General features: G+C 36.4%; 2 protein-coding genes across 4 annotated transcripts; both read right to left on the bottom strand.

The window, feature by feature from the left end:
• Nucleotides 1-2151: 2151 nt before the first annotated feature.
• LOC121797324 (ADP-ribosylation factor 1-like 2) lies at nucleotides 2152-5906 on the bottom strand. 2 transcript variants are annotated; one of them, XM_042196079.1, is made up of 6 exons: nucleotides 5578-5906; nucleotides 4505-4595; nucleotides 4157-4272; nucleotides 3447-3506; nucleotides 3297-3362; nucleotides 2152-2537 (listed from the first exon to the last, which is right to left on the bottom strand). In XM_042196079.1, the coding sequence occupies exons 2-6, from the start codon at nucleotides 4587-4589 to the stop codon at nucleotides 2346-2348; spliced, it is 519 nt and encodes a 172-aa protein (XP_042052013.1). In that variant the 5' UTR covers nucleotides 4590-4595; nucleotides 5578-5906; the 3' UTR covers nucleotides 2152-2345. The 2 variants fall into 2 exon arrangements, with proteins under 2 accessions (XP_042052013.1, XP_042052012.1); XM_042196078.1 differs by having other exon boundaries at nucleotides 5582-5906.
• Nucleotides 5907-6637: 731 nt separating this feature from the next.
• Nucleotides 6638-21850, bottom strand: LOC121794629 (protein EXPORTIN 1A-like). 2 transcript variants are annotated; one of them, XM_042192879.1, is made up of 32 exons: nucleotides 21624-21850; nucleotides 19935-20051; nucleotides 19688-19780; nucleotides 19523-19594; nucleotides 19291-19398; nucleotides 19129-19211; nucleotides 18260-18398; nucleotides 18045-18113; nucleotides 17887-17964; nucleotides 17721-17783; nucleotides 16986-17030; nucleotides 16325-16432; nucleotides 16138-16236; nucleotides 15774-15977; nucleotides 15591-15650; nucleotides 14828-14938; nucleotides 14378-14475; nucleotides 14133-14241; nucleotides 13863-13928; nucleotides 13669-13767; nucleotides 13453-13533; nucleotides 11237-11326; nucleotides 10047-10132; nucleotides 9867-9947; nucleotides 9585-9788; nucleotides 9249-9315; nucleotides 8882-8992; nucleotides 8623-8730; nucleotides 8314-8541; nucleotides 8068-8205; nucleotides 7875-7979; nucleotides 6638-7166 (listed from the first exon to the last, which is right to left on the bottom strand). In XM_042192879.1, exons 1-32 carry the CDS (start codon nucleotides 21720-21722, stop codon nucleotides 7044-7046), a joined length of 3342 nt encoding a protein of 1113 aa, XP_042048813.1. In that variant the 5' UTR covers nucleotides 21723-21850; the 3' UTR covers nucleotides 6638-7043. The 2 variants fall into 2 exon arrangements, with proteins under 2 accessions (XP_042048813.1, XP_042048814.1); XM_042192880.1 differs by having other exon boundaries at nucleotides 8404-8541.
• Nucleotides 21851-23547: the final 1697 nt, after the last annotated feature.

Genomic DNA, 23547 nt, shown 5'->3' with positions numbered 1-23547 from the left:
ACGAAATTTATGAAAATTTTTAAAAAAATTTCAAATTTTGACATCAGAACATATGCAAGTGAGATCTCGTTAAAATCTTGTGGTCTACAATTTGCCATGTGTAATTTCGTTTTTCATTTTTTAATATTAAAAAGATAATAACAACTATCAAATTTAGGGTTTAGAAACACAATGCCAATACATTGTATGAAATACAACACAAAAACATGACAATGTCAATACAATTTCATATTGACATTGTACAAGCATTATATTGACATATTATGTATTGTGTAATGATATAAAGCTGTTAACGAAATTTATGAAAATTTTTAAAAAAAATTCAAATTTTGACATCGGAACATATGCAAGTGAGATCTCGTTAAAATCTTTATGATATTATCTTTAATTTGATATATGTTGTGCGAAAAAATAATTTAAATCGAGAAAGTTATATGCATTTTAAAATTATGAGATATTTTTCAAAAGTTAGTTAATTTCTAATGGCTATTATTTAATTATAGTTAGGTGTTGAGTTAGCAATATAATACTTCCCTAATACTTAGTGCCTAAAAGTAGGAAAATTTGGAGTTTAGAGAAACTCGATTTATCCAACATGAGAGCATGCACAACGGTGGACGGACGGCGTCCGTCCGTCCGTGCCGCTGGTAAGAACGAGACCCGTCGCCGCTGCGCTCGCGCCGCTGGCACGGCGCTGCTCGCTGCATCGAGCACGTCCGTGCTAGTGAGCAGGCGACGTGGTGAGCAGCGATTGGGCAACGGCATAGCCGTTGACTTTGAATTTTTTTTTATTTAATAAAAATTCGGTATGTAATTTTAAAAATCGATAAAAAAATATTTTTTCCAAATCCAAAAATATGACCGTTTTTTTGCCCGTTTTTCTGAATTTTATTAAATTTTTTTATTTTATTTTTCCCCAAAATCATTTATAAATACACACATTCATCATCCATTTATCACTTCAAATCATCTCTCATTCATCTCTCATTCATAATTCTCATACAAACTATCTACACCTTCATCCTCACTCAAAACCTCAAATGGATTTCACCCATCTTATGGCGGAAGCGGAGCGCGAAGAACAAGAATACTACGAACAACATCGTGCCGCTTACGAAGCATATGTCGCGGCGAATACCCCCGCTCCTCCTCCTCAACGAACTAGATCAACTCGCCGCTACATCCATCGTGACCGGGAGGGAGCCCACGAAAGGCTCGTTGCCGACGAGCCGCGGTTTCCGACTGATTACTTCAGGCGCCGTTTTCGCATGTCAAAGAGCTTGTTTATGCGAATTGTCAACACATTGTCCGCACGTGTTGAATTCTTCCAAACAGGTCCAGATGCAACTGGCCGGCAAAGTATCACACCGTTGCAGAAGTGTACGTGTGCCATCCGACAACTCGCTACTGGGCAAACGACCGACCTCTTCGACGAGTATTTGCATATCGGTGAGTCCACTGGAATCCTTTGTCTAAAAAATTTTTGCGATGGCGTTCGTTCAGCCTTCGGTGATGAATTCCTTCGGTTACCCACCACCGATGATTGCCAAAGGTTGCTTCGTCTTCAAGAATCAGTCCATGGTTTTCCCGGAATGCTTGGCAGCATTGACTGCATGCATTGAAGGTGGAAGAAATGTCCGACTGCTTGGAGGGGCAACACTTAAGCGGTCATAAAGGCGGAAGCCTAACACTTATCCTTGAGGCGGTCGCCGACTACCGCCTATGGATTTGGCATGCATATTTCGACGTTGCCGGATCCAACAACGACTTGAACGTGCTCTATTCTTCACCACTCTTCAATGATGTGATGAATAGTGTAGCACTAGCGATCGACTTCACCATCAACGGAAAAAAACGGATATATTTTTTTTGGGAAGTGGAAATTTTTTTTAATCGGTTTTTAAAATTAAAAATTGATTTTTAATTAAAAAAAATTCAAAGGCAACGGTTATGCTGTTGCCCAATCGCGTGCCGCCACGTCAGCTGCTCGCTGGCACGGACGTGCTCGATGCATCGAGCAGCGCCGTGCCAGCAGCGGTGGAGCTCGTCCTTGCCAGCGGCACAAGCGGACAGACGCCGTCCGTCCACCGTTGCAGATGCTCTTATATGGTATTAGCAAAATATAATAAACCACTCCAACAATTTTCTACATAAACGCAATTGTGTTTTCATTCATTATACAAACGCATAATCCAAGTGTTGTTTGAGGCCTTGGTGGCTACACTTTCGAAGGGGGAAAAGGGAAAAGAAATTCGGGCTTTTGCAATATACAGATATAAATAATTCTGATATCAACCTACAAAACAGAGTGTATGGGTTCCCAGAACAAACAAGACTCGACCTTGTTAGAACGATGAAGGGCCCACCGAAGAAAATCCAGCAGCCTTGTGTTCCTTCAAAGTGCTTGATAACCAGTCCAACCCTTCATACAATCCATCCCCTTTGAGGGCGCAACTCCCTTGTATGTGCCATTTTCTATTCTTGAGATCGTAAAGCCCCATCCCCTCACAAACTTCCCTAGGGGTCATTGCGCCTTTCTGAACCGAAAAAAGCACACTCTTCAGACACAAAAATAACCAAACCATGTTTTAATTTGCTTTTAAACTAAGTTTGTTAACCCAAACAAACAAAATGGAGTATAATAATTTGGTAAACTAAGTTTGTTAACCCAGTCAGATGTACAATGTCATTCATATTAATTAATGAGTGTGAAACATCGCACTACCCACTTAAACTTCGTTTTTCATAATTTCCGTAGTAGTAGTAATAATATACAGAGAGTTACAGATTGGTGATGAAATGTATCTGTTTCTGTTAATGATAGGATTTTCTATAAATTATAGTAACCTAGAGAGACAATGTAATTAAGAGAGAAGTTGAAAAGTAATCGAGGAAGACTGAATTGGTATATATATATATTCCTCATCAACAATCTACATCCTGACATATTATAGGTGGTTCATCGTGTAGCAGTAGTATATAGATCATTATAATAACAGTTCTCCTATTTACTCATCCTGCTTAAAATTTGTTTCGTCATCAATCATCTTCATCTTGACGATGACCTCAGTCACACAACCTAATCGCCAGCTTCTTGTTCATAAATTTCAGACATGAAGTTAAAAGTTCATGTCACCTATCTCCAAAAAGAAGTTAAGTATCCCCCACCCATACATTTCTACATCTTTCTCCCACAGCCAAACCGAAGAGTACTAGTACACAAAAAGCCATAGTATCTATAGTTGCCTTCCCAAAACTCTAAATTTCGCTATTAAGAGATTGAAAGAGATGCGTACCATGTCTTGTTTGTTTGCAAAGACCAATATAACAGCATTAAGCATGAATGGGTCTCTGATAATGGCCTGGGGAATTTAATAATCAACTCAATATAATGTAACTGGAGAAAATGAGCCATACACATATGAATCATTCAAGAGGAGTTAAACCTGAAACTCTGCCTTTGCCCTCCCAATTCTCTCTCGATCCAGAGAGTCAACAACATAGATCTGCATAACAGAAGAGATGGCATCAAGGAATGAAGGGAGAATGAAGTTCATACGACCAAGAAAGAAAGGACATAATTATGGACAGTGTATCATTACAATTAGCACTGAAATAAAGTGAAGAACATCTCATAGAAGATAACAAATAAAAAGCCTGTGCAGCCAAAATTAAGTATCTTCACATCTTGACCGCAAAATTCATATATAACTCAAATCCATGAAACAAGGAAATGTTTCCTACATCCGTCAAACAAGAATAAGGCAGAGACCCCAAGTGTACATATTTATCCAGTAAAAAAGTTTATCACATAATATCAGAAACAAAAGGACAATGTCTGCACCAATCACCATGGATACTTCCTTCCTGTAAATAAGATACTTCTCCACTTGATGTTACAGAGATAAATTAATACATATGGATTAGTAAAACTAGGTAGATTCAAAAGGGCAAGGAGCTAATTCACTGCCAACAATTAAGCTTTCCAGGTATTGTTCATTTGGAAGATATATGGGGTTAATCAAACAAGTTTCTCCATAGAGCATGTGGAATTATTTGCAAGTATCTGTAGACTTATGTTGTTGGCATCTTTAAGATGCACCTGCCTAACAATAACTAGTCGAAAGAAGTACAATGCTAATGGATTGAACCTTACCAGCCCATCAGTATTATTGAAGTAATGTCTCCATAAGGGTCTTAACTTCTCTTGGCCACCAACATCCCACACTGTAAAGACCACATTTTTATATTGAACTTTCTCTACATTAAAACCTGCAAAATAGCAACAACTTTGATCAGATTGAATTCTTCTTCACCACCATGTGTAAGGGATGCATAACTATCTATTGATAAAACTTTGATCAAAATGTGTCCAAGCCACTATGCTGTTAACTCAGTCTGTCCAATGTTCAATGTGTAACCACATTATGTGCTCAAACGACCTATAATGTAAATAAATAACAAGTCATTTTAAAGGGAGAAAATAGAGATTATATAAACCAACCAATGGTAGGAACGGTTGACAAAACCTCTCCAATGTGAAGCTTATACAGTATAGTTGTCTTGCCAGCAGCATCCAGCCCAAGCATCACAACCTATGACAATTTAAATTATTATATGAAATTAACCTTATAGCATATCATCTGCACTATATAACTTTTGTTTGACTGAAATTACTACGATCAAATTCAACAATCTACAATGATGTTGACTCTGATTATAGAGGTCGCACCTACAAAATAGGAACCCGAGTCTAAGTGTAGCAGCTACAACCACTCATAATAAGCAATAATACAACGCATTGTTCCACAAATGTATTAACTACATAATACAAAGGCGAACTCAGCACATGTACTATTAGTTTGATTGCCTAGACTAGTGAATCAAACGACAGCTCATATACCACTGTAGCTGGTTCTTCAAATTCAATCATGCAACGTTTTCCAACTCTACATGTCAGCTAGATAACACGGCACAATGTGATACATAATAGAGTACTAGACAATTTATGGTTTGTATACCATTGGCACTAAATAATCTGTCATGTCACATTATTTTACGATGCCGCATTTGGTTGTGGTGCTCAAATATACTAGTATTTTACAAAAAAACTGCTTCATAAGTGGAGTTACTAGACATACAGTACCACTCAAGGTAAATTCGACAACATGTATAATTGAAGTGCATGTGAAATTCATAAAACCTTAACGGAAGAACACAATTTATATTAATTAGCAAAGACTTATTGATGAAAAGAACAACTAGTAGTATATTGCTGATCGCATAGTTTTAGTATCAGATTCAATAATTTTGAAAATAAACAACCACTCTCTCGCGATTACCAATTCATAAACAGATATGCTCATTTCTGCTAAAAATCACTTCAAATCTGAACAACCAAACTTTGAAGCATATGAAACGACAAAATCTAAGCTGGCACCTTCCGATTAAGTTCCATATGTTGCAGAACAAAATAACGAGCGCATAATTTTTTTAAAAGAAGAATCAGAACATACATTTTTCGCGAATCCAACTCTGGTTAATAATGAAAAATTGATAGCGCGTTTCTGCAAGTACCTACCCGCATCTCCGAGTTGCCGAAGAAAGTATCGAAGAGTTTGCGAAACGCTTGTCCCATTCCCCAGCTTTATCCTTTTCCGCACCTTCAATTCTCTCACCACGCACAATAGGAGAAAATCAAACCATCCGAGAAGTAGAAATGTTTTATGTTATATTGAAACACAAAAACTTGGAATAGCTTTAGAATTGAAGAAGATGATTTGGTGAAATTTACAAAGAGAAGAAATGTCTATGAGAGAGATTCATGCCAGGTTGAAAAGAATGGGCAGCGTTGCGTTGCGTTGCTTTTGATTTTTCCTTTTTTGGTCAATTACTATGCATTCAAGTTATTCTACCTATAATCTTTTGCTTATAAAACAAAATACGGATTACTCCATAGTTCTTTTATACTATTCCATTCACGTTTCCTTTTCACCTATGATTTTTATCTTTTTACTTCTAGTATTTCTTTAACCTTTTAAAATAGTAAAGAGAATTATTTTTTGTTGAGTTATGGTGATTGAATGAGATAAAATTCATACTCTAAACAAGATTCAATATTTTATTACTTATAGTATTATTTGTTTACGTGATAATGTATAATCGCTGAATTAGAAATCATACAAACTCCCTTGATTTTATAAGTTACAACGCAGAATACGTTATATGAACACCAAATTTAGATTTTAATAATACGTTGCATTTATGCAACTATTGAATTGAACAAATTGTTAGATGAATATTCGAATATCAGACACAGCCATATAATATTCCACATGTCGGCAGCTTATTGGAAATTTTGCGCAATGATCGTCATAATGAGTCTTCGCTTTTCATTGGATACATATAATTTCGACTTTCTCATACCAGCCAGCACACACCAACTCATTCCAACCTAATTTCACGGTAACTTTTACTCCACTAATATAATTACAAATGCATAGACCCGATTAAATGTTTTTTTCTTGTCATTAACCAAAGCAAATCCCAACATTAAATTTTCCCTTAATCAATTGTTTGCTTGTTGCCGAAAAGGAACAGCAACCTACACAGCACACACCAACATGAACCAGGACAGTTTAGGTTATTAATTTTAAAATTACTAGATGTAAAAAATATTTACCAAAATCACTAATCAGTGTACAAGACAAACTGCAAAGCAGCATTAAAGAATAGATCTTTATAAATTCGTACAAATTGCTAAAAAGAGAATTTTCTGCACAACCCACCCTCCTATCACAAATGCTTCTAGTGACATGCCCATGTTCCTAACATTACGTTCTGAATGCTCTACAACCAGCAATTGGTTTCTTCAGCAGCACCCCCTGACAACTTCCTCGTTTCATTCAGAAATATATTTCCGGCCAGATTAGGGCAATCCACGGATGAAAACCCCAAATATGTCATGAATGAGGAATTCAGGTGCCCCAACCTAACTTTCAGTTAAAAGTCCAAACTAGCCTTGGCTCAAAATGTGCCATTGCTCATGAATCCACCATCTCGTCTTGTATCTCGTTGGGTGCAATGAGTCCTGGAATTGATAGCATGCGCTGTCGCTCTTTTTCTCTCTTGGCAGCAGCTTCCTCAGCATAAAGATCTTTATTGTCCTGGATCATAAATGTAAAAATCAAGTGCCTAATTTCAATATAAGAATCAGGGTGCATAAATAACTATTCAAATGCAGATTCTCTATGGAAATCACCAAACCCCGAACTCAGAGACTTAGTCATACAAGGTGCTGCACATAGAAATAAAAAGAGAGAAGGTAGGCAGTGAAAGGAAGAAGATGAGAAACAAAAGTGGAAAGAACAGAAGAATTAATCGATGAATAGACAAAAAGGGAACATAAAACACCAAGATATGGCTACTGTCTTGTGCAAAATAAAGGATATGGCTACTGTCTGTTTTACGAAGGAAGGAGCAAGGTCCTCATCAGTTCCATTTTTGTTAATAAATTGAAAAGTCATGACTACCACAAAACTCAGCTACCAGAGCATATTGAATTGTGTTAGGAAGCTAGTCTGGTACCAGAAAATGACTGCACCAAATGACTCAATGACACAACCATTAGATGCAGGCATGCAGCAGTACGTCAAGAATGAATATAGGAAACCAAATTTCACCCACAGAGTGAAACTCTTAGGCACCCCCAACCCACTCACCCACTCACAAGACTGAGATGTTGAAAAGAATTCAAATAAAAAAAACATAAAACTCAATAAATGAACTCCATCGACGAAGCATCATCACAAGATTCACCAGGAAATGAGTTGTGAGAACAAAAACTAACGAAAAATCAAGAATAAATATTTCACCTGAGCTGAAAATTCTTTTGATTGGACAAGAAAATCTCGTATGTGATCTTTGAATGAAGAAATATCGCCTTTTGACTCAAAAAGTCCATTGACAAATTGGGTAACCTGAAGAGAACAAAAAAATAGATAAATGTATAGGCAGTACACTAAACATCTGAAACTCTGAAGTCATAAAGAAGGTTTGGTTTAATACCTCAGTTGCTGTCATGTTCGGAAACGATGAGCTCAAAAGTTTAACGGTATACTCACGGACAAACATGCCATTATTTGCATAAGGATAAGAAACTGTTGCAGTATCCCATATAGGCTCAGTTAACGCAGCTGATTCTACCTGTAATTTACACAAAAAGTTGTTACAAAGCTTAATCAAAAGAAGTTTACTGAATAAATCATTAAACAAAAAGTGTGATCAAAGTATGCAGGCCCCACTAGCACTTACTTCATCAGATCTGCCAGTCAACAAGTTTGCCAGTACGAAGAGGGTACAAAAGGAGCAACCAGAAATGAATAAAAAGAGAAATGCTGTTACCAGGCTGAATAAGTGTTGCAGCACCAGTACATGCAACTTAAAACCCGGCTTGTGGAATGTGTCTGTCAAAACAGCAAATATCTCTTGCTCTATTGTCAAAAAGTAAGTCCGGTGGAACTGGTTACAAAACTCAGAACCCTGAAACGTCATAAAAAAACCCATAACGCACTGGCTAGAATAATTATCAACACCATAAAAATTTAACAAACCAAACTACACCTGAAAATTTGTCAGCATTTCCAATAATAGGTTGAGACCAGTCTCTGCTATATTTCGTTCAGTGTGCCGGAAAGCCCAAATGATAGAATCTAGAACAAGTTTTAATTGCTGAACATAAGAGCAAAAAAACCAAAGTAAATAATATGACACTATAAAAATATGAATCCAATAGGTAATTAATGATCTTGAGTTGTATCTCTGACATATAAAAAAGGACTTTATCAACAAAATGCCAGTCACTTTGGTGCAATATACATACCTCACTTGACAAGTGCACTAGGGCAGGAAAACAATGTGCAGCAATAGCTCTAAGCAGTGAAAAAAACTTCAGTCTATGCTCAGGATAGTCTTCAAAATTCTTTGTTATCATCTGAATGATATTAATAGTTAAAGAAAGAACTATTGTTGACAACACATATATATGTCAAAGCCCAAAATAACCAGTATCCAACAATGGCAGCATAAAATGTTAACACATAGATCAACACTTGAATTTACATATGGCAGTTTAAATAGCTTCAAATTCAAGTTCTTGTTGCCAGAGTAAACATGATAATTAAGATTTTTTTAAAAAGGATATATTTATCATTATGCAACAAATAATATGTAACGAAGGCTGCACCAACCTCTAGAGTACACTGGAATACAGATTCAAATATTCGAGGAACGTTCTCAATCATTGTTCCCTTGTACCTGAATAAAGTTAAGCAAGAGAACAAATTTCATGATGAATGACAGCATGATCTAAATCAATGTTATGCATATAAGCAACAATATCCCAGCCAAAATAAAATCATGTTCAATGATGCTGCAAATCACTGCTAATGATTTCATGTATGCACAGTTGAGAACGTTACCAGGAAAACGAGTAAATCGCTGTTACCAGGAGGTCAGACGGTGTTCGGTTATAGACATCTAAAAGACACAAGCAAATTGTAAAGAAACCCAAAAGAAAAACTCACTTATTTATTATAGTTGCAAATAGTGATAGAACTTCTGACTCTCTCGCATCAGGCAAATTCCGAGCATAGTCACCGAGCACATGGTCCATCATTGGAGGCAAAAACTGTTTACCGATATGTTGCTGATCTTCAGCTTTATCTGTAAATGTCTCAGCTTTTTCTAAAAATGTCTCAATGAGCTTTAATGTTTCCCTCTTGACTGAACTGTTGGAAATGGACGAAATGGACACACCTATTAGACTGAAAATGTACCCAAAAAAATGCTCCAGATTTGGAATATACCGTAAGAGTTTCACAATAGATGTCCGAGAAGCATGGGGCCCTCCTTGGGCAATACTGGTTGATATAAGCTCACTGTACATTCTGTGCCATGCAACTCAACCATCATCAAAATACACACAAATGTAATAGAACTACTCAGGGAAACTTAGGACTGTCATTCCAGAACAAAACTAAACGAACCTGTAAACATTGAGCATGTCCAAAAAGATCATGGAAATCTGTGGCATAAAATACATCCCAAGAGAGCTAGCAACACTAGTATTTGTCTGGAGGATCAAATGTGAGCATAAATTTATAACCACAACAAGAAAGACAAAAAGCATATTGAGAATCAATATATATAGAGAGTAATAAAACTAGACAGGGTTACTGGACAATGACATACAGCTATCGTAACAAACTATAATGCTGATCTTCTGCTTAAACAATAATTAGGAACTATGAACTTTTTTTGGCATATGTTTGGCTTAATTAACACATCAATCACAACAAATGCCATTCATATTGAGCAGACGAAGAAAAGACCAAGATAAATTAGGATTTGAATAGAAACCACGTCAATTTGTCATATAAAAGAAAAGGTGTCATTTACCAGCTTTAAGTAAAAGGCTTTTAATCTATAAAGTGGTACACCAACTACACAACCCCAAGGTTGAATTAACTAGTTTCTGTCATGCCTCAGACATCCGTATATGATGATTTTAGGTTATGAAGAGGGTGTGAGGGGTAGACAAATATGCATCCAGGATGATTTCGTCTCATATTGAACTTTTCTGGGTACAATAATGTTACCTTGGTTAAATGTATAACCAAATTGTAGGTGCATATATAGAGAGTGTCAATAAAATTTCATGAAAAGATGAACCAACAAAGGTTGAACCAAATCCAAATTTGCATTGCTCAAGATAAAGAATTTTACTGTCTTCAATCATGACAAGGTTTTTCAGCTTGGTCGCATAATTGATTGATTGAGCATTACAATAAAGAAGCACGAGATAAGACTGATTACTCAATATAGCTCAATATACATACATTACAGTAAACATATGTGTATATACACAAGTATGCATGGATATCATGGGGCTTTAATTGACCATTCCAACTTCAGGGCATCAAGCAAACATAAGATAATCAAACAAAACGGACTAGCTCAGGTTCAGTGACGATATTTTTGATGAAAAAAGGTTAAAACAGAGTTCAAGTGATCATTCTCAAGTTTTTCTTAAGCAGTTTGTCCTTCTACCATTCTATGGCCAAGTACCATATATGGAGAAGGTCTGCAATCTGCATGGAAAGAAAGCATACAATCCAATATAATAATAATAATAATAATAATAATAACAATAATATAGTAAGGTAAAATAAGAAACCTGCAAGATATTAAGCACCGCACGGATCACATCTTGATCTTTCAAGAAATCTACGCTCTGGCGTGCCTGTCCAATTATTTCAGTCCATTTCTGCAGTATAACGTCAATTAGCTACGTTGAAACTTGAGGCGCATTAATACACGTGTGCTAGAAGAGAAACAACCCAGTTTCCCTTCCTAGTGAAGAATTTTCATGCCCAAACTAAATTGCTAATCTTGCAACTCACTGTGCAGCTTATATATTGTAAATTGCATATTTTAATAAAGAGTAAAGGCCAAAATTGGTCCTGAACATATAGCCATTTTACGATTTTGGTCCTAAACATTATCTTTTGGATTTTTTGGTCCTGCACATATGGACATTTGATCATTTTGGTCCTCCGTCAATATTTCCGTTAAAAACTAACGGTCAACATTATCTTTTGGATTTTTTGGTCCTGCACATATGGACATTTGATCATTTTGGTCCTGCACATATGGAATTTTGATCATTTTGGTCCTCCGTCAACATTTTCGTTAAAAACTAACGATCAACGGCCGATTTTTGACTAAAACAATGGGTTGAGTCGGGTCGTGTTTGGGTCGGGTTTGGGTTACACGTTAAGAAAAAAATAATATTTTCTTAAAATCTAAGCATAATATTTTCGTTAAAATCTAAGCATAATATTCTTAAAAAATTAATTAATATTTTTTAATTAATAAAATTAAAGTATAGATTTTATTAAAAATAATTTTTAATTATTTAATTTTATTATATAGATTTAATATTAGTATACTTTAATTTTATTATTTTGATTAAAAAATGATTATTTTAATTTGGTAATTTTTTATTTTATCGTGTAATATCATGTTTAAATCGTATAATAACATCATGTTTTAGTCGTTATAATATTTTTAATCAACAAAAATAACTAAAAATTAAAGTTTTATAATTTTTTAATTAATAAAAAATAATTATTTTTTTTCTTAACGTGTAACCCAAACACGACCCGAACCAACCCATTGTTTTAGTCAAAAATCGGCCGTTGACCGTTAGTTTTTAACGAAAATATTGACGGAGGACCAAAATGATCAAAATTCCATATGTGCAGGACCAAAATGATCAAATATCCATATGTGCAGGACCAAAAAATCCAAAAGATAATGTTGACCGTTAGTTTTTAACGAAAATATTGACGGAGGACCAAAATGATCAAATTTCCATATGTGCAGGACCAAAATGATCAAATGTCCGTATGTGCAGGACCAAAAATCCAAAAGATAATGTTTAGGACCAAAATCGTAAAATGGCTATATGTTCAGGACCAATTTTGGCATTTACTCTTTAATAAATAAATCACATTATAATTCTTTAGAATTTTCCTTCAATTGCATATTGATTGTATTATTGTACACCAAATAAAGGTGAACCACTAATCAAATCCAAACATTGAAAAGTATTTTTAAATAATACTCCCTCCGTCCCATAATAGATGACATACTTTGGTAATGGCACGAGATTTTAGGAGATGTTGTTTTGTCTTATAAATGGAGAGAGAATATATTATATTTATATTAGTGTGAGAGAGACTTTTTCTAAAAAAGGAAGTGTGACATCTTTTGTGGGACAAACTAAAAAGGAAAGTGTGACATCTATTATGGGACGGAGGAAGTAATAAACTGCACATTCTCTTTCAACAAACACCGTGCAATGCAGGATATAAAACCTAGTTAACTAAAAAATACTCCCTCCATCCCACGGTAAGTTATTTGTATTCCTTTATGGGTTGTCTTGGGGTAAGTGAGTCAATTCCTCTTTTGGCAAAAGCCAACCCTGTTAATCTCTACTATTTTATTCTCTCTTCACTTATCCACTTTATTCTCTCCTCGCTTATCTACTCTATTCCAGTCTCCACTAAACATCACTTCCTTAAATCCCGAGTCGAAAAGTAATACACCCTCTGTCCCATTAAAAATGAAACGTTCTTTTTTAAGTTGTCCCATTTAAATTGAAACGTATCCTAAAATGGAAATAATATTATCTCTTTTTTCCCTCTCTCTTCATTAACTCACAAAACAACAATACATAAAATCCCGTGCCGAAACACAAATGTTTCATATTTAATGAGACGGAGGGAGTACATCACTTAGTGTGGGACGGAGGGAGTACATCATTTAGTGTGGAACGGAGGGAGTACATAGGGTCATCTGGAAATTATAGGAGCAATGGGATCAAACCTGATTAGGAAGTTCCATCAGCTTCTGCAGGTATTCACCTCTCCTGAGGGGATCAGTTTCTGCTTGAATCATAGTACCAACCTACAAGGTACAAGGTGGCAAGAATTGAAATAGACATTATCAAAATAAAGTAATATATTGAACCTTATGGTTCACAAAAGGACTAGATTATGCTAGGAAATATTATAAATTAGAAAGCACCATATGAGGACCTACAGATTCATAAAAGGAATGAATTTGGTGAGGCTCAAGATCAACAATAGTAGTCAGAAGTGTTGTTAATAGTTCCGAAACAAATGGCTCTTTTTCTCCAACCTGGGTTTGGAAGAGACATGGTTAATTCCTTTGGTTATAAAGGCACAACTTACAACTGAGCTCATTGCCAAATACAACAAAACATGTATCATAACCTGCACGATGACAAATTTGCGCTTGCATTTTTGGACAATTTTCAAGAATGTATCACATGCCATGTCCTGCAAATGAGCAGAAAGAAATAGTAATACCAAATCAGTACGCAGTTTAAGAACTTAAAAATGATAAGTAATAGAGACATAGATTCAACAAGGATTTGGGATCGGCAGGATGTTAATAAAAGCGAACGATGATAAAAAAAAATTAGAGACCATGTAAGAAACATGCACAAAACATGGAAAGTTAAAAGGGATATCAATTCCAACCTGAACCCCTGGGTGGGTCTCATGCATGAATTCAAACAATTTGTTCACAACAGTTTTCAAGAATTTCCAGTGAGCCCTCAAAAATCGTTGGTATTGACCAACTACATACCTGCAGCCAAATAAACAGCAAAAGTTCAGAAGGAAAAAAACAGGACCACATTTTTTTCTGCAAATCAATTAATCATACAGATAGATTGATTAGGCATTCATTCTCATGCAGAACAATAACTAGACTCAACCCTCACATTATGTTACTGGCAATGACAGCTTTATTGTCCTTCCCCTTAGTGATCTCACAAAGGTTTAACAAATCACGGATTACCATCACCAGAAACCTGTTTTCCTGCCAAAGGTTGAAAGTTAATGGATGTCAATTGCAAATTGTGCCCAAGCTTCTAAACACATAACGTACATTATCATCATGCTCCAGAAAATAACAAAATTGAATCAATGTATCAAGAAACCACAATAAATATAAACGCACCAAATTGCAACTAAACATAAACTTAGAATCAAGCAACATTTCAACTTCCAAAGCATCATAATGGACAACTATGAAAATATGACATCTTTAGGACAATGACACCATTCATGGGCTAGCTTTTCTAACAGTATATCAGGAACGTAAACGCAAATGAAGCTTATCTACTTTATTACAGCATTAAAGAAATGCAATCGGATAAGCTCCGATCTACCTGCTCCTCTGCCATTGACCCAGAAATAGATCCAATGGCCCAACAGAGTGTATTAAGATTGTTCCAGGTAAAATCCTCTCCAATAAGTTGTTTACCCAACTTTGTCAGCATCTGTAGCCACAAACAGGATAAAAATTCAATGGATCAGTCCAACAGCATGAATACAAATCAAACCCCTAACTCCATATGAGTCATGACAGCAAGCAGTTGAATAAAGTATTAAAAACATGGATATAAGACGAAGAAAATCAATGACAATTGGTCTCAGAGAATCAGCATAACTGGTCAATGCTTAAGCATATAAAAGAAATAGATAAAACATATCACCAAAGCATAATCAGTAATTCAAAGAAGAAAATAAGAGGCAGAACATTACATCAAGCACTCAAGGTATAAATTAAACCCTTCATGCTATAAGGCCGATATCTGAAACAAATCTTCATTAACTTCTTACATATCCATTTTAAGGACACGTAAATTCTGCGCATTCGAGTCCATAAAACTGAAATATGTCTACAACAGAAAATATTTCATAATCTAAACTTCTACGTGGCGAGTCAAAATCAGTTGACCAATAATTATCTGTAAGTTATGTGAACTGTTTGAATTTGGACAATTGTCTTGAAACTAGAGAGAGCAATACCACATAACTACTTCAGGCAATCCGTAAAAGAATGGAAGCATAAATTAAGCAGCAAATATTTACAGAGCATAACAGTTCAACAAGCACACATAGAGAAACAACAAAACTAGCAAGGCACACCTGTTTTTCAGTATCCTCGTGATCAAGATGAGCCAAGTAAATCAGTGTCTCCCTCATTATCTGTGAGTTCAAATTATTGCACATATACCGCAAGAGTCAAAGCAAGATCTACAGGACTAAAGAAGCAATTGCATGAAAAACTGCAGTCTAAAAGCTACATGAGTTTTAAATAATCTGGTCGACCTTATACTGTACTAGAACATCATTATCTTTCATTGTCTCACGAACTATATTCCCATTTTCATCCTCAACAATGAGAACCTCTTCTGGCTTCGCCATGCGACATATCATCAGTAATCTCAACTTTGACATTGGACCAGTATAAAGTTGACGCCTCTGCAGGAGTTGTGATCCTAGTCCATCAACCATACCGGGAAGCATAGGCATCTGCTTGGAAACCAAGAATGCAGCATTCACATCACCATATGCTAACTTGGCTTATTTTACAAAAGAAACAGTATTCACTGGAACAATTATCAACATAATGCCCATGAAAAACAACACTATCCTCGAAATATTTAAGAGGAATACTGAATATCATTTCCACCTGCAGTCCCATCATGTGTGCAACCCCAGCAGGACTATCCAGATTGTGATTAGAATCAAACAGCTCCGAAACTAAAGAATTCCAATAATCCAGGCAAACCTGCAGCCCATGGCACTCAGAAATTGTGTAAACAATCACAACAATAACGAAAGTCAGAGGTACGTAATGTATAAGAATTTACAAGTACCTTAAAAACTTCAATGTCATCCACATATGAGATATTGATTAGATACTCAAGGCCCACTAGTAGTATATTTATATTCTCTTGCACAGACTCTAGCACTCGTATATGACACTACAAAGACAAGGAAGTAAGAGGATTAGTGAGCCTAATAAGGGAAAAAGGAGTAGGAACATAATCAATCTTATAATTTGTGTCTTTAATCACCAAGAGACTGGTGATTAGTCTGGATCAAGTACCAGCAGAACAGAAGAAAATATTATGACTGGTTGAACAGAACACACAAAATTTACAATTCGAGAGCTATCATAATCACCAGCAATTTAGTAAAAACAAATGTACTCCTGCGATAACTAAGATACCCAACAGCGATTCAGAACAGTCATCAAAATAAAAATAAATAAGTTTATGTAAGGAGATATTGACACAAAACGCAGATGGTACAGATAATTAATTGCTAATAAAAAAAACTAAAACAAAATTTAGCTGCTTCAAACATGTACACATTTTAGTGATGATATCAATTATCAACATACTGAATGAATCCCCTAGGAAGCCACTTCCGTTACTAGCCACATGATTCAAAAATAAGCAGCAATTGGATGATTTGTCTTTTTCTATTCTTTACTTCATTTAGTAGTAGTCAATACCAATGAAGGTGAGTTACCTTGTAGAATGATGTGAAAAACAGTGCCAAATTCTGAATAAATGCCTGAAGAAACAAAGCAGAATGAGTTTCAGTTCAAGGCATAAAAAAATACATAGAAGAGATGCATAAATCTCCATAACATTCACATTTGTCTTAAAGTTTTATTTGGGTACATTTACCAGGAAGTGCAAGTCCCACCCAATAAAAAGTTTGTTTGGTGCTTCATTGACCAAGTTAACAAACGTTGAAAGAATTTTTTTTTTCATTTTTTCAAGTTTCTGCCTAAGTTGTGCCTCACTTATAGACCTGAAACTTATCTACAAGTCTAAAAATTAATACACTATTTCATAATGATAAGGATAAAATTGGGAAATTTTGGAAACTACACACAAAAAAAATTAAGTATTTGGTCATGAAAAGGATGAAAGAAATGGTACAACAAGAATTTTATCAAGCACCATTTGATTTCGTTAATAAAAGGGTATTTTTGCAAGTGCAACGACAAATCCAGAAAAAGAAGAGTACCCCCTTTTGTTTTGGTCTGCTTTGATTGATGACTAAGGTTTGGTTTGTTTGGAAAAAATGGATATATTCTTTAAAAAAATTAAGGGGAGTTGTGCATCCAGGTAAACATCAGGGTGACATTTGTCTCCCAAGAAAAACTTCAGAAACACCTGTATCAAGGTAAACATGGGGGGGTGTACATTCTAGCAATAAGATGTATGCAAGCTAATTCGGAATCAAAGTAGTCACCTGCTCCTCACTATTGCCATTTGCATATGCCTCAACAAAGTTGGTGGACGATGGGACAATTGCCTAGTACACAAGAAACGCCATAACAGCAATCAGCACACCAACTAACTGGTAATATCAAGTTACAAATATAAAGATTATTGCAGAGAAGCTTTATCTTCACTACCTGTAATTGCACCATGAATATAGAATACATTTTGGCATACTCCATATTATAGAAGTCCCCAAAACTAAGAGCAGCAACCTGAGAAACTGGCTCATTAGCAACAAATATAATTGGACAAAGCATCTATCAAGCAGTTAGAAAGGAGGGTGGGCAGCTACCTCAGTCAGACACTGAATAGTGAGATTGCGATATGCAGGCACAGGAAAGAATTTCAATAGATTTTCAAGCTGCCAAATAAATCAGAACAGGTAGCACCAAAGCTTAATAAAGCAAATAAGTCCAAATCACCAACTAAGATGCTGGAACAGATCAGAAGAATGCAGTTCAATTCCTTCTTTAAAAAATCAATCGAATAAAAGGGAAGAATACAAACCAGTGGTGATTCAAATATATAGCCCAAGGGAATCCAGGACAAAAAAGCATGTAATGTTGCCAAGGTAGCCCTGATGAGTTCAGCTCTTTGGGATGCAGACAACACATACAAGCATAACTCGTGAATGAGCTTGAATTCGCTGAAGGCAAACAAATTAAAAGAATCAAGACTAAAGACATACAACAGGAGGATTTTAAAGAAGTTATACATAAAATGCACGCCCTAAAATGCAGGCCAAACTACCATGAGAACTTCACCCAAAAAGAAAGGGGGATTATAAGTAATAAAATTGCCTTTCAGGAAGCATATATGCCAGATATTGGATCCTTGAGATATAAACAGTGCTGTCAGGGAACCAGAAGGAATTGTCTTGAGCGCAGTTTCAGCAATGTTGGATTTCTGCTTCACGAAGGGAAGTGGGGGTGGAAGGGTTTTTATTTTAATTCAGATTAGGCTTTTTATTTAATTTAATTCAAATTCAAAATGTGCATTATTTCAAATTGGGCTTTTAATAAATATTTGCAGTGACTTTAGTATTAATAATACAGTTTCTAGATTTGACCTAATCACCGTCTCTGCAACTCCATTGACATACACCTTCATCTCTACAGACTACAACCACATCACAACCTAATTGGCTATGCCGCCATCTGGTGCTTCCTTTCTACTCAATCTGTTGTGCAAAAATCTGTCTTACCATCGCCCCGTCGTGCCCCACCGCACCTCCTGAATATTTCTCGCCCCGGCAACCTCGGGGCGATTACGATCGAGCCTTGTGCTCCCTGTGCCTAGGACCCACACCAGGCGCGCTTTTGAAAACTCTGGATATAGCTAATGAAATGTATATAGTACCATGTTCGCATGATTACCTGTTCAAAGATTGTTTCAACTCTTTAATCTTCTGTTGAGTCATTTCACCCCTTGAAAAATCGAAGACCTCCTCACTTAGAAGCTGACAAGCAAAACATTCCAAGTTAATCACAGATTCAGATGTATATTAAAAGACCCAGATCGAAACCATAACTACATACTTTTAGAATGGCCATGCAATTCTCGCAGATGGTTTCACTTGATTTTGCTGCTGCAACCAAATCAGGTATGAAGCTACGCCATCGAGCTGGCCACTCATGCTTCAATATCTTTATATAAAAGAAAAATCACAAACTGGACTACTAGAACTTAATGATATGAATCATTCAACCAAAACGTAGTACCAAAATATCAAAAGTGATTACAAATGCTCAGTGACTTCCAAGAAATTACCTGAACCAATATTATGTTTAATTTATTGACATAAAGCCTCTCCCTCTGGAAAGAGACTTCGTCACTCGAAAGCTAACAAAAATATTAGGCCAAAAGGTAAGTACTCGTGCTTCCACGTTATGAAAGAACTATATATCATGATTAGTGATTTTCAGATTAAGTTACCTTAACTATAACATCAGAAATATAGTTTTTCATGCCATCTCTTTGTTCTACAGGTAAAGCATTCCATCTGTACTTAATAACACCTTCCAAAACCTGTATAGGGAAATTCAGCATCTCTTTTATCAGTAATCACAAGTTGATGACAAAAATAAACAATATTCGCAGATTTTGTTATGGAAAATAAGCCCAGAACCACAAGTAAAGAGGAACTGTAAATTACTATGAAGTATGAGCACGCTTAACATACCTGTAAAGCAAAAAATTTTGTGTTCAGATTCTGGGCACTAGATAAAATGTGGACCACTTGAAGCCACATATCTGGGTTATGTTGTAAGTCACGCAAGATATGATCTGCAGCAGCCCTCTGCCACGAAACCCAAGAGAAGAAAATCAAAGTTATTAAGCTGGGAGGAGTATGATTTCCAGAAACTGAGAGACCTCAATTGATTGCCTAGTTAATAATCTTTCCAACTTGATCCACCTTCAAGCACAACTTAAGCACACTGTTTTGCAGTAAATGAACAAAAAATGGGAGAGATATATGCTGAATTTCAGAGCATTCAAAATTACAAAAATCAAATTGCATGATTCTGCCAGAATGGTTTAAAGCAAACTCCATGGGTACGAAGATATCATAATCCATTTGCACGGGACTGGAAAAGATGTTCCAAGAAACTATATATACATAAATATGAAGATTGTTCGGCCTTATTCTGATAATGGGTTTGAGGGGTGATTTTCAAACATTTTGAAAGGAGAAAAAAAAATTCAAGGCATTTCATTCAAGTGCTCGAGAGATTTGTTCAGTTCTTGTTGTTAACAGGTAACGGCTTGCTAGTGGCCAAGAAGTTGCCACTATTCTTTGCATCTCTCACATATATTACTTTTTGGTCAACCAACTTCTCCAACGCACTCACTTGATACAATCCAAACATACATTCTATGCAAACACTGTTATTCTGTTGTAACTATCATTTTGCCTCGATTACAAAAGATCTTCTATAGCTAACACCAAAAGATATTTCTTGCAGTCACCTTCCATGGTTGGTATCAACATGAACAAACATATATCTATTATCTCATATATTAATAATGTCATATCAATAACGCTAAATCAGTATTAAAAGATAATACATACTACTCCAGAGTCCAGAAAACTAATGTAATTTCAGTTCTGTGAAAATCCAATTTGAACCAAAAAAAATCTGAGGGACTAGGGAGTATATTTTATATGCTCAACCGTGTGGCCATCTAAACAAATAGATTAGGAGAAACCAAAAGATTCCATTCTGCATATAGTAACACAAAACAGATGTATAGCTTCATATGCTGTCACTTATTTGACATTTTGATGTTCACTAAAATGTCTTGTGTATCAAAACATTCATATGATACCTGCCTATTATCAAGTTTTAAAGAGCCAAGTAACACAAAATGGATGCACAACTTCATATACAATCACTTGCTTGGATGTTCACTGACGTTTTCTCTTTTACATGCACTGTTAAGAAGTATAATACATGTTACTCCTCCGGTTTTAATGAGTGAAATTTCTCTTTTACATGCACTATCAAGCAGTTAGTTCAATATGGATACGTGTTACTCCTCCAGTTGTCAAATAAATAGTTTAAAAAGGTGGTAACATGTTTTGTCAAAAAATGACATAAATTCATAAAAAAAATGATGTGCGTCTTATGAGCTTGCAGTTACTATACCTTCAATAGAGATCAATATTCATCACTTAACAACCAGGCTTCACCGTTAGAAAAAAACAAAAGACCTACAATTGTGTAAACTGGCACTGCCACTATGTTCAACAAACAAGTATACTTACTGCCAGATGATTCCAGTTCAATCAAACATACTACGTGACAGCACTAAACAAAACCAAACACTAGTAAAATAAAAAACATAAATAAAAGCAAATTCTCCATACCTCCTCTTTAGATCCGGTTCCATAGAAAGCAGAGACAGTGGCGTCGAGCAGAGCAACATCCATCGGCTGACTCAAATCCCGAAGCTTTTCGGCCGCCATGGACGAGATCACTAGTCACTGAGAAGCTCAGTTGCCGAAAAGCCCTAGGGAACTAGTGTTCGACTAAACCAAAACTTGAGATGAGAGAAAACAGAGGGAGGGAGGGGGTGAGGACTGAGTTGGAAATTAAAAAAAAAAAACAGCTTCAAAGTAAAGCAAAGGGTTTTAGAGAGGTAGAGATATGGATTTTTTTTTTTTGGGTTTGACCACGGGGGTTCCGAATCCGCCTTCAGCAGAATCGGATTAATCCTGCTCGACCGGGTTTGCGAATTAAGGCCGAAAGTCTCCCAACGAGTGGTTGGAAAATGGATTTTTAAAATGGGTTATATCATTTTAATCCTGCTCGGATTAAGGACCGAGCATACGTAGTTATATCATTTTAAATTTGAAGTTAAATTCAAATTATTCTCCTTTAGTTTAAGATGAAAATTTTAGTTTAGTTGGTTAAATTCAAATTATTCTCCTTTAGTTTAAGATGAAAATTTTAGTTTAGTTGTCATCATGATCATTTGTCTGACACGTTCTCCTCATGCATCATTCAAGTGACGTGTTTTGCTTTGCGTCTTATTTAAATGCAGTCGCATTCTAAAAACATATTATCACAGATGTTAATTTACAGTATTAAAACGTCTCAACTGGAAAGTTAGTTGCCATATCTAGTCCAATTTAAGATAAAACACCACATATTCTGGCAAAAAATGGGCATTTATGAAGAAGAAATGGTCATTTCAAGGGAAGAAAGAATCGATGGAGTTTGACCGATCAATGGTAACGACGTCGAGCGAGTCTCTTCGACTTGGAGGAGAGACATTGAATGACGGACATTGATTCTTCTCTGTAGATTGCACGTCTATCCTTCTCCACGCAATGACTCCAGCGATCAATAGGAGAAGCCATTTTTCATGTCAAAAACTTTGATTTCTGCCATCTTTTGAAATCGATAAAATAAGAGAGAATGAGGGGGAAGGGTTAACGGTTAACTAGCGTGGGATGGAGGAGATGTGAGGGTGTGAGGTGACACTGTGGAATATTTAAAACCAATTCATCAGAGCATCCACAATAGGGCGGATATCCCGGCAGACTAGCACTGGGACATCCCAAAAACACCTCCTATCACGTCACTAAGACATCCCACTGCACAATAGTGGACAAGCACTAGGACATCCCAACAAACAAAATCACAAATTCATAAATGCAACCATTTTATATAAATTAAAAAAAACATACATAATTTTAAAAAAATACATAGTTTACAAAAAAAATCATCCTACAGCTTCGACACCCGCGGCCTCCCTCTCACTCCTCGTCGTCCCCTTGGCCAGACCCGACGTCATCGGAGTCCCCAGAGGCTCCCCCTATGTCGAGGGGTGCATACTGTCGATACCCCCATTGAGCATCTTCTTGTGAAAGGGGTCAGTCGTCATACTCCACTTTTGTATGACTTCTATCATGCTCTGCTGCTGCCACTGCATGCGCGCGAGGTGGGCGAGCTCGGGACTCGGCTGGACACTAGGAGCTGCCGATTGGACCTCCTGGGACCCTGGCGCATCCCCTAGACATACGTTGTGTCGTCTTTTGCCTAACCGGGCAACGACGGTGGGAAAACGAGAGAGGGGTCGGAGCCTCTTCGGCATTGTCGGGGAAGTCGTGGGAACGCGGTGCTGTTGTACTCGCTGGCGATGTTGACCCTCTGCTTCGGTCGGCCAGCGTCAACACTCGTACGAAACTTGGCGGAATCCATCAGCACCACATAGGCGTCCCAATATTTAAACGCGCGTACTTCTCACGCTCGGGGAACTGCTGTATCGACAACCTCTTCACATCC

The sequence above is a fragment of the Salvia splendens genome, chromosome 3 (genome assembly GCF_004379255.2).
Source record: "Salvia splendens isolate huo1 chromosome 3, SspV2, whole genome shotgun sequence".
Classification (NCBI taxonomy): domain Eukaryota; kingdom Viridiplantae; phylum Streptophyta; class Magnoliopsida; order Lamiales; family Lamiaceae; genus Salvia; species Salvia splendens.
This window is presented reverse-complemented; position numbering and strand designations above follow the sequence as displayed.

Excerpts from the sequence above, each read along its gene's own strand:
- LOC121797324 (XM_042196078.1), bottom strand. The coding sequence starts at position 5,638 with ATGGGACAAGCGTTTCGCAAACTCTTCGATACTTTCTTCGGCAACTCG. Across the intron at positions 4,596-5,581 it reads TCGGCAACTCGGAGATGCGG|GTTGTGATGCTTGGGCTGGA; the intron begins GTAGGTACTTGC and ends AAATTGTCATAG. Across the intron at positions 2,538-3,296 it reads TTGCAAACAAACAAGACATG|AAAGGCGCAATGACCCCTAG; the intron begins GTACGCATCTCT and ends TTTTCGGTTCAG.
- LOC121794629 (XM_042192879.1), bottom strand. The coding sequence starts at position 21,722 with ATGGCGGCCGAAAAGCTTCGGGATTTGAGTCAGCCGATGGATGTTGCT. Across the intron at positions 10,133-11,236 it reads CGGTGCTTAATATCTTGCAG|ACAAATACTAGTGTTGCTAG; the intron begins GTTTCTTATTTT and ends TTGATCCTCCAG. Across the intron at positions 8,542-8,622 it reads AAATGCTGACAAATTTTCAG|GGTTCTGAGTTTTGTAACCA; the intron begins GTGTAGTTTGGT and ends ATGACGTTTCAG.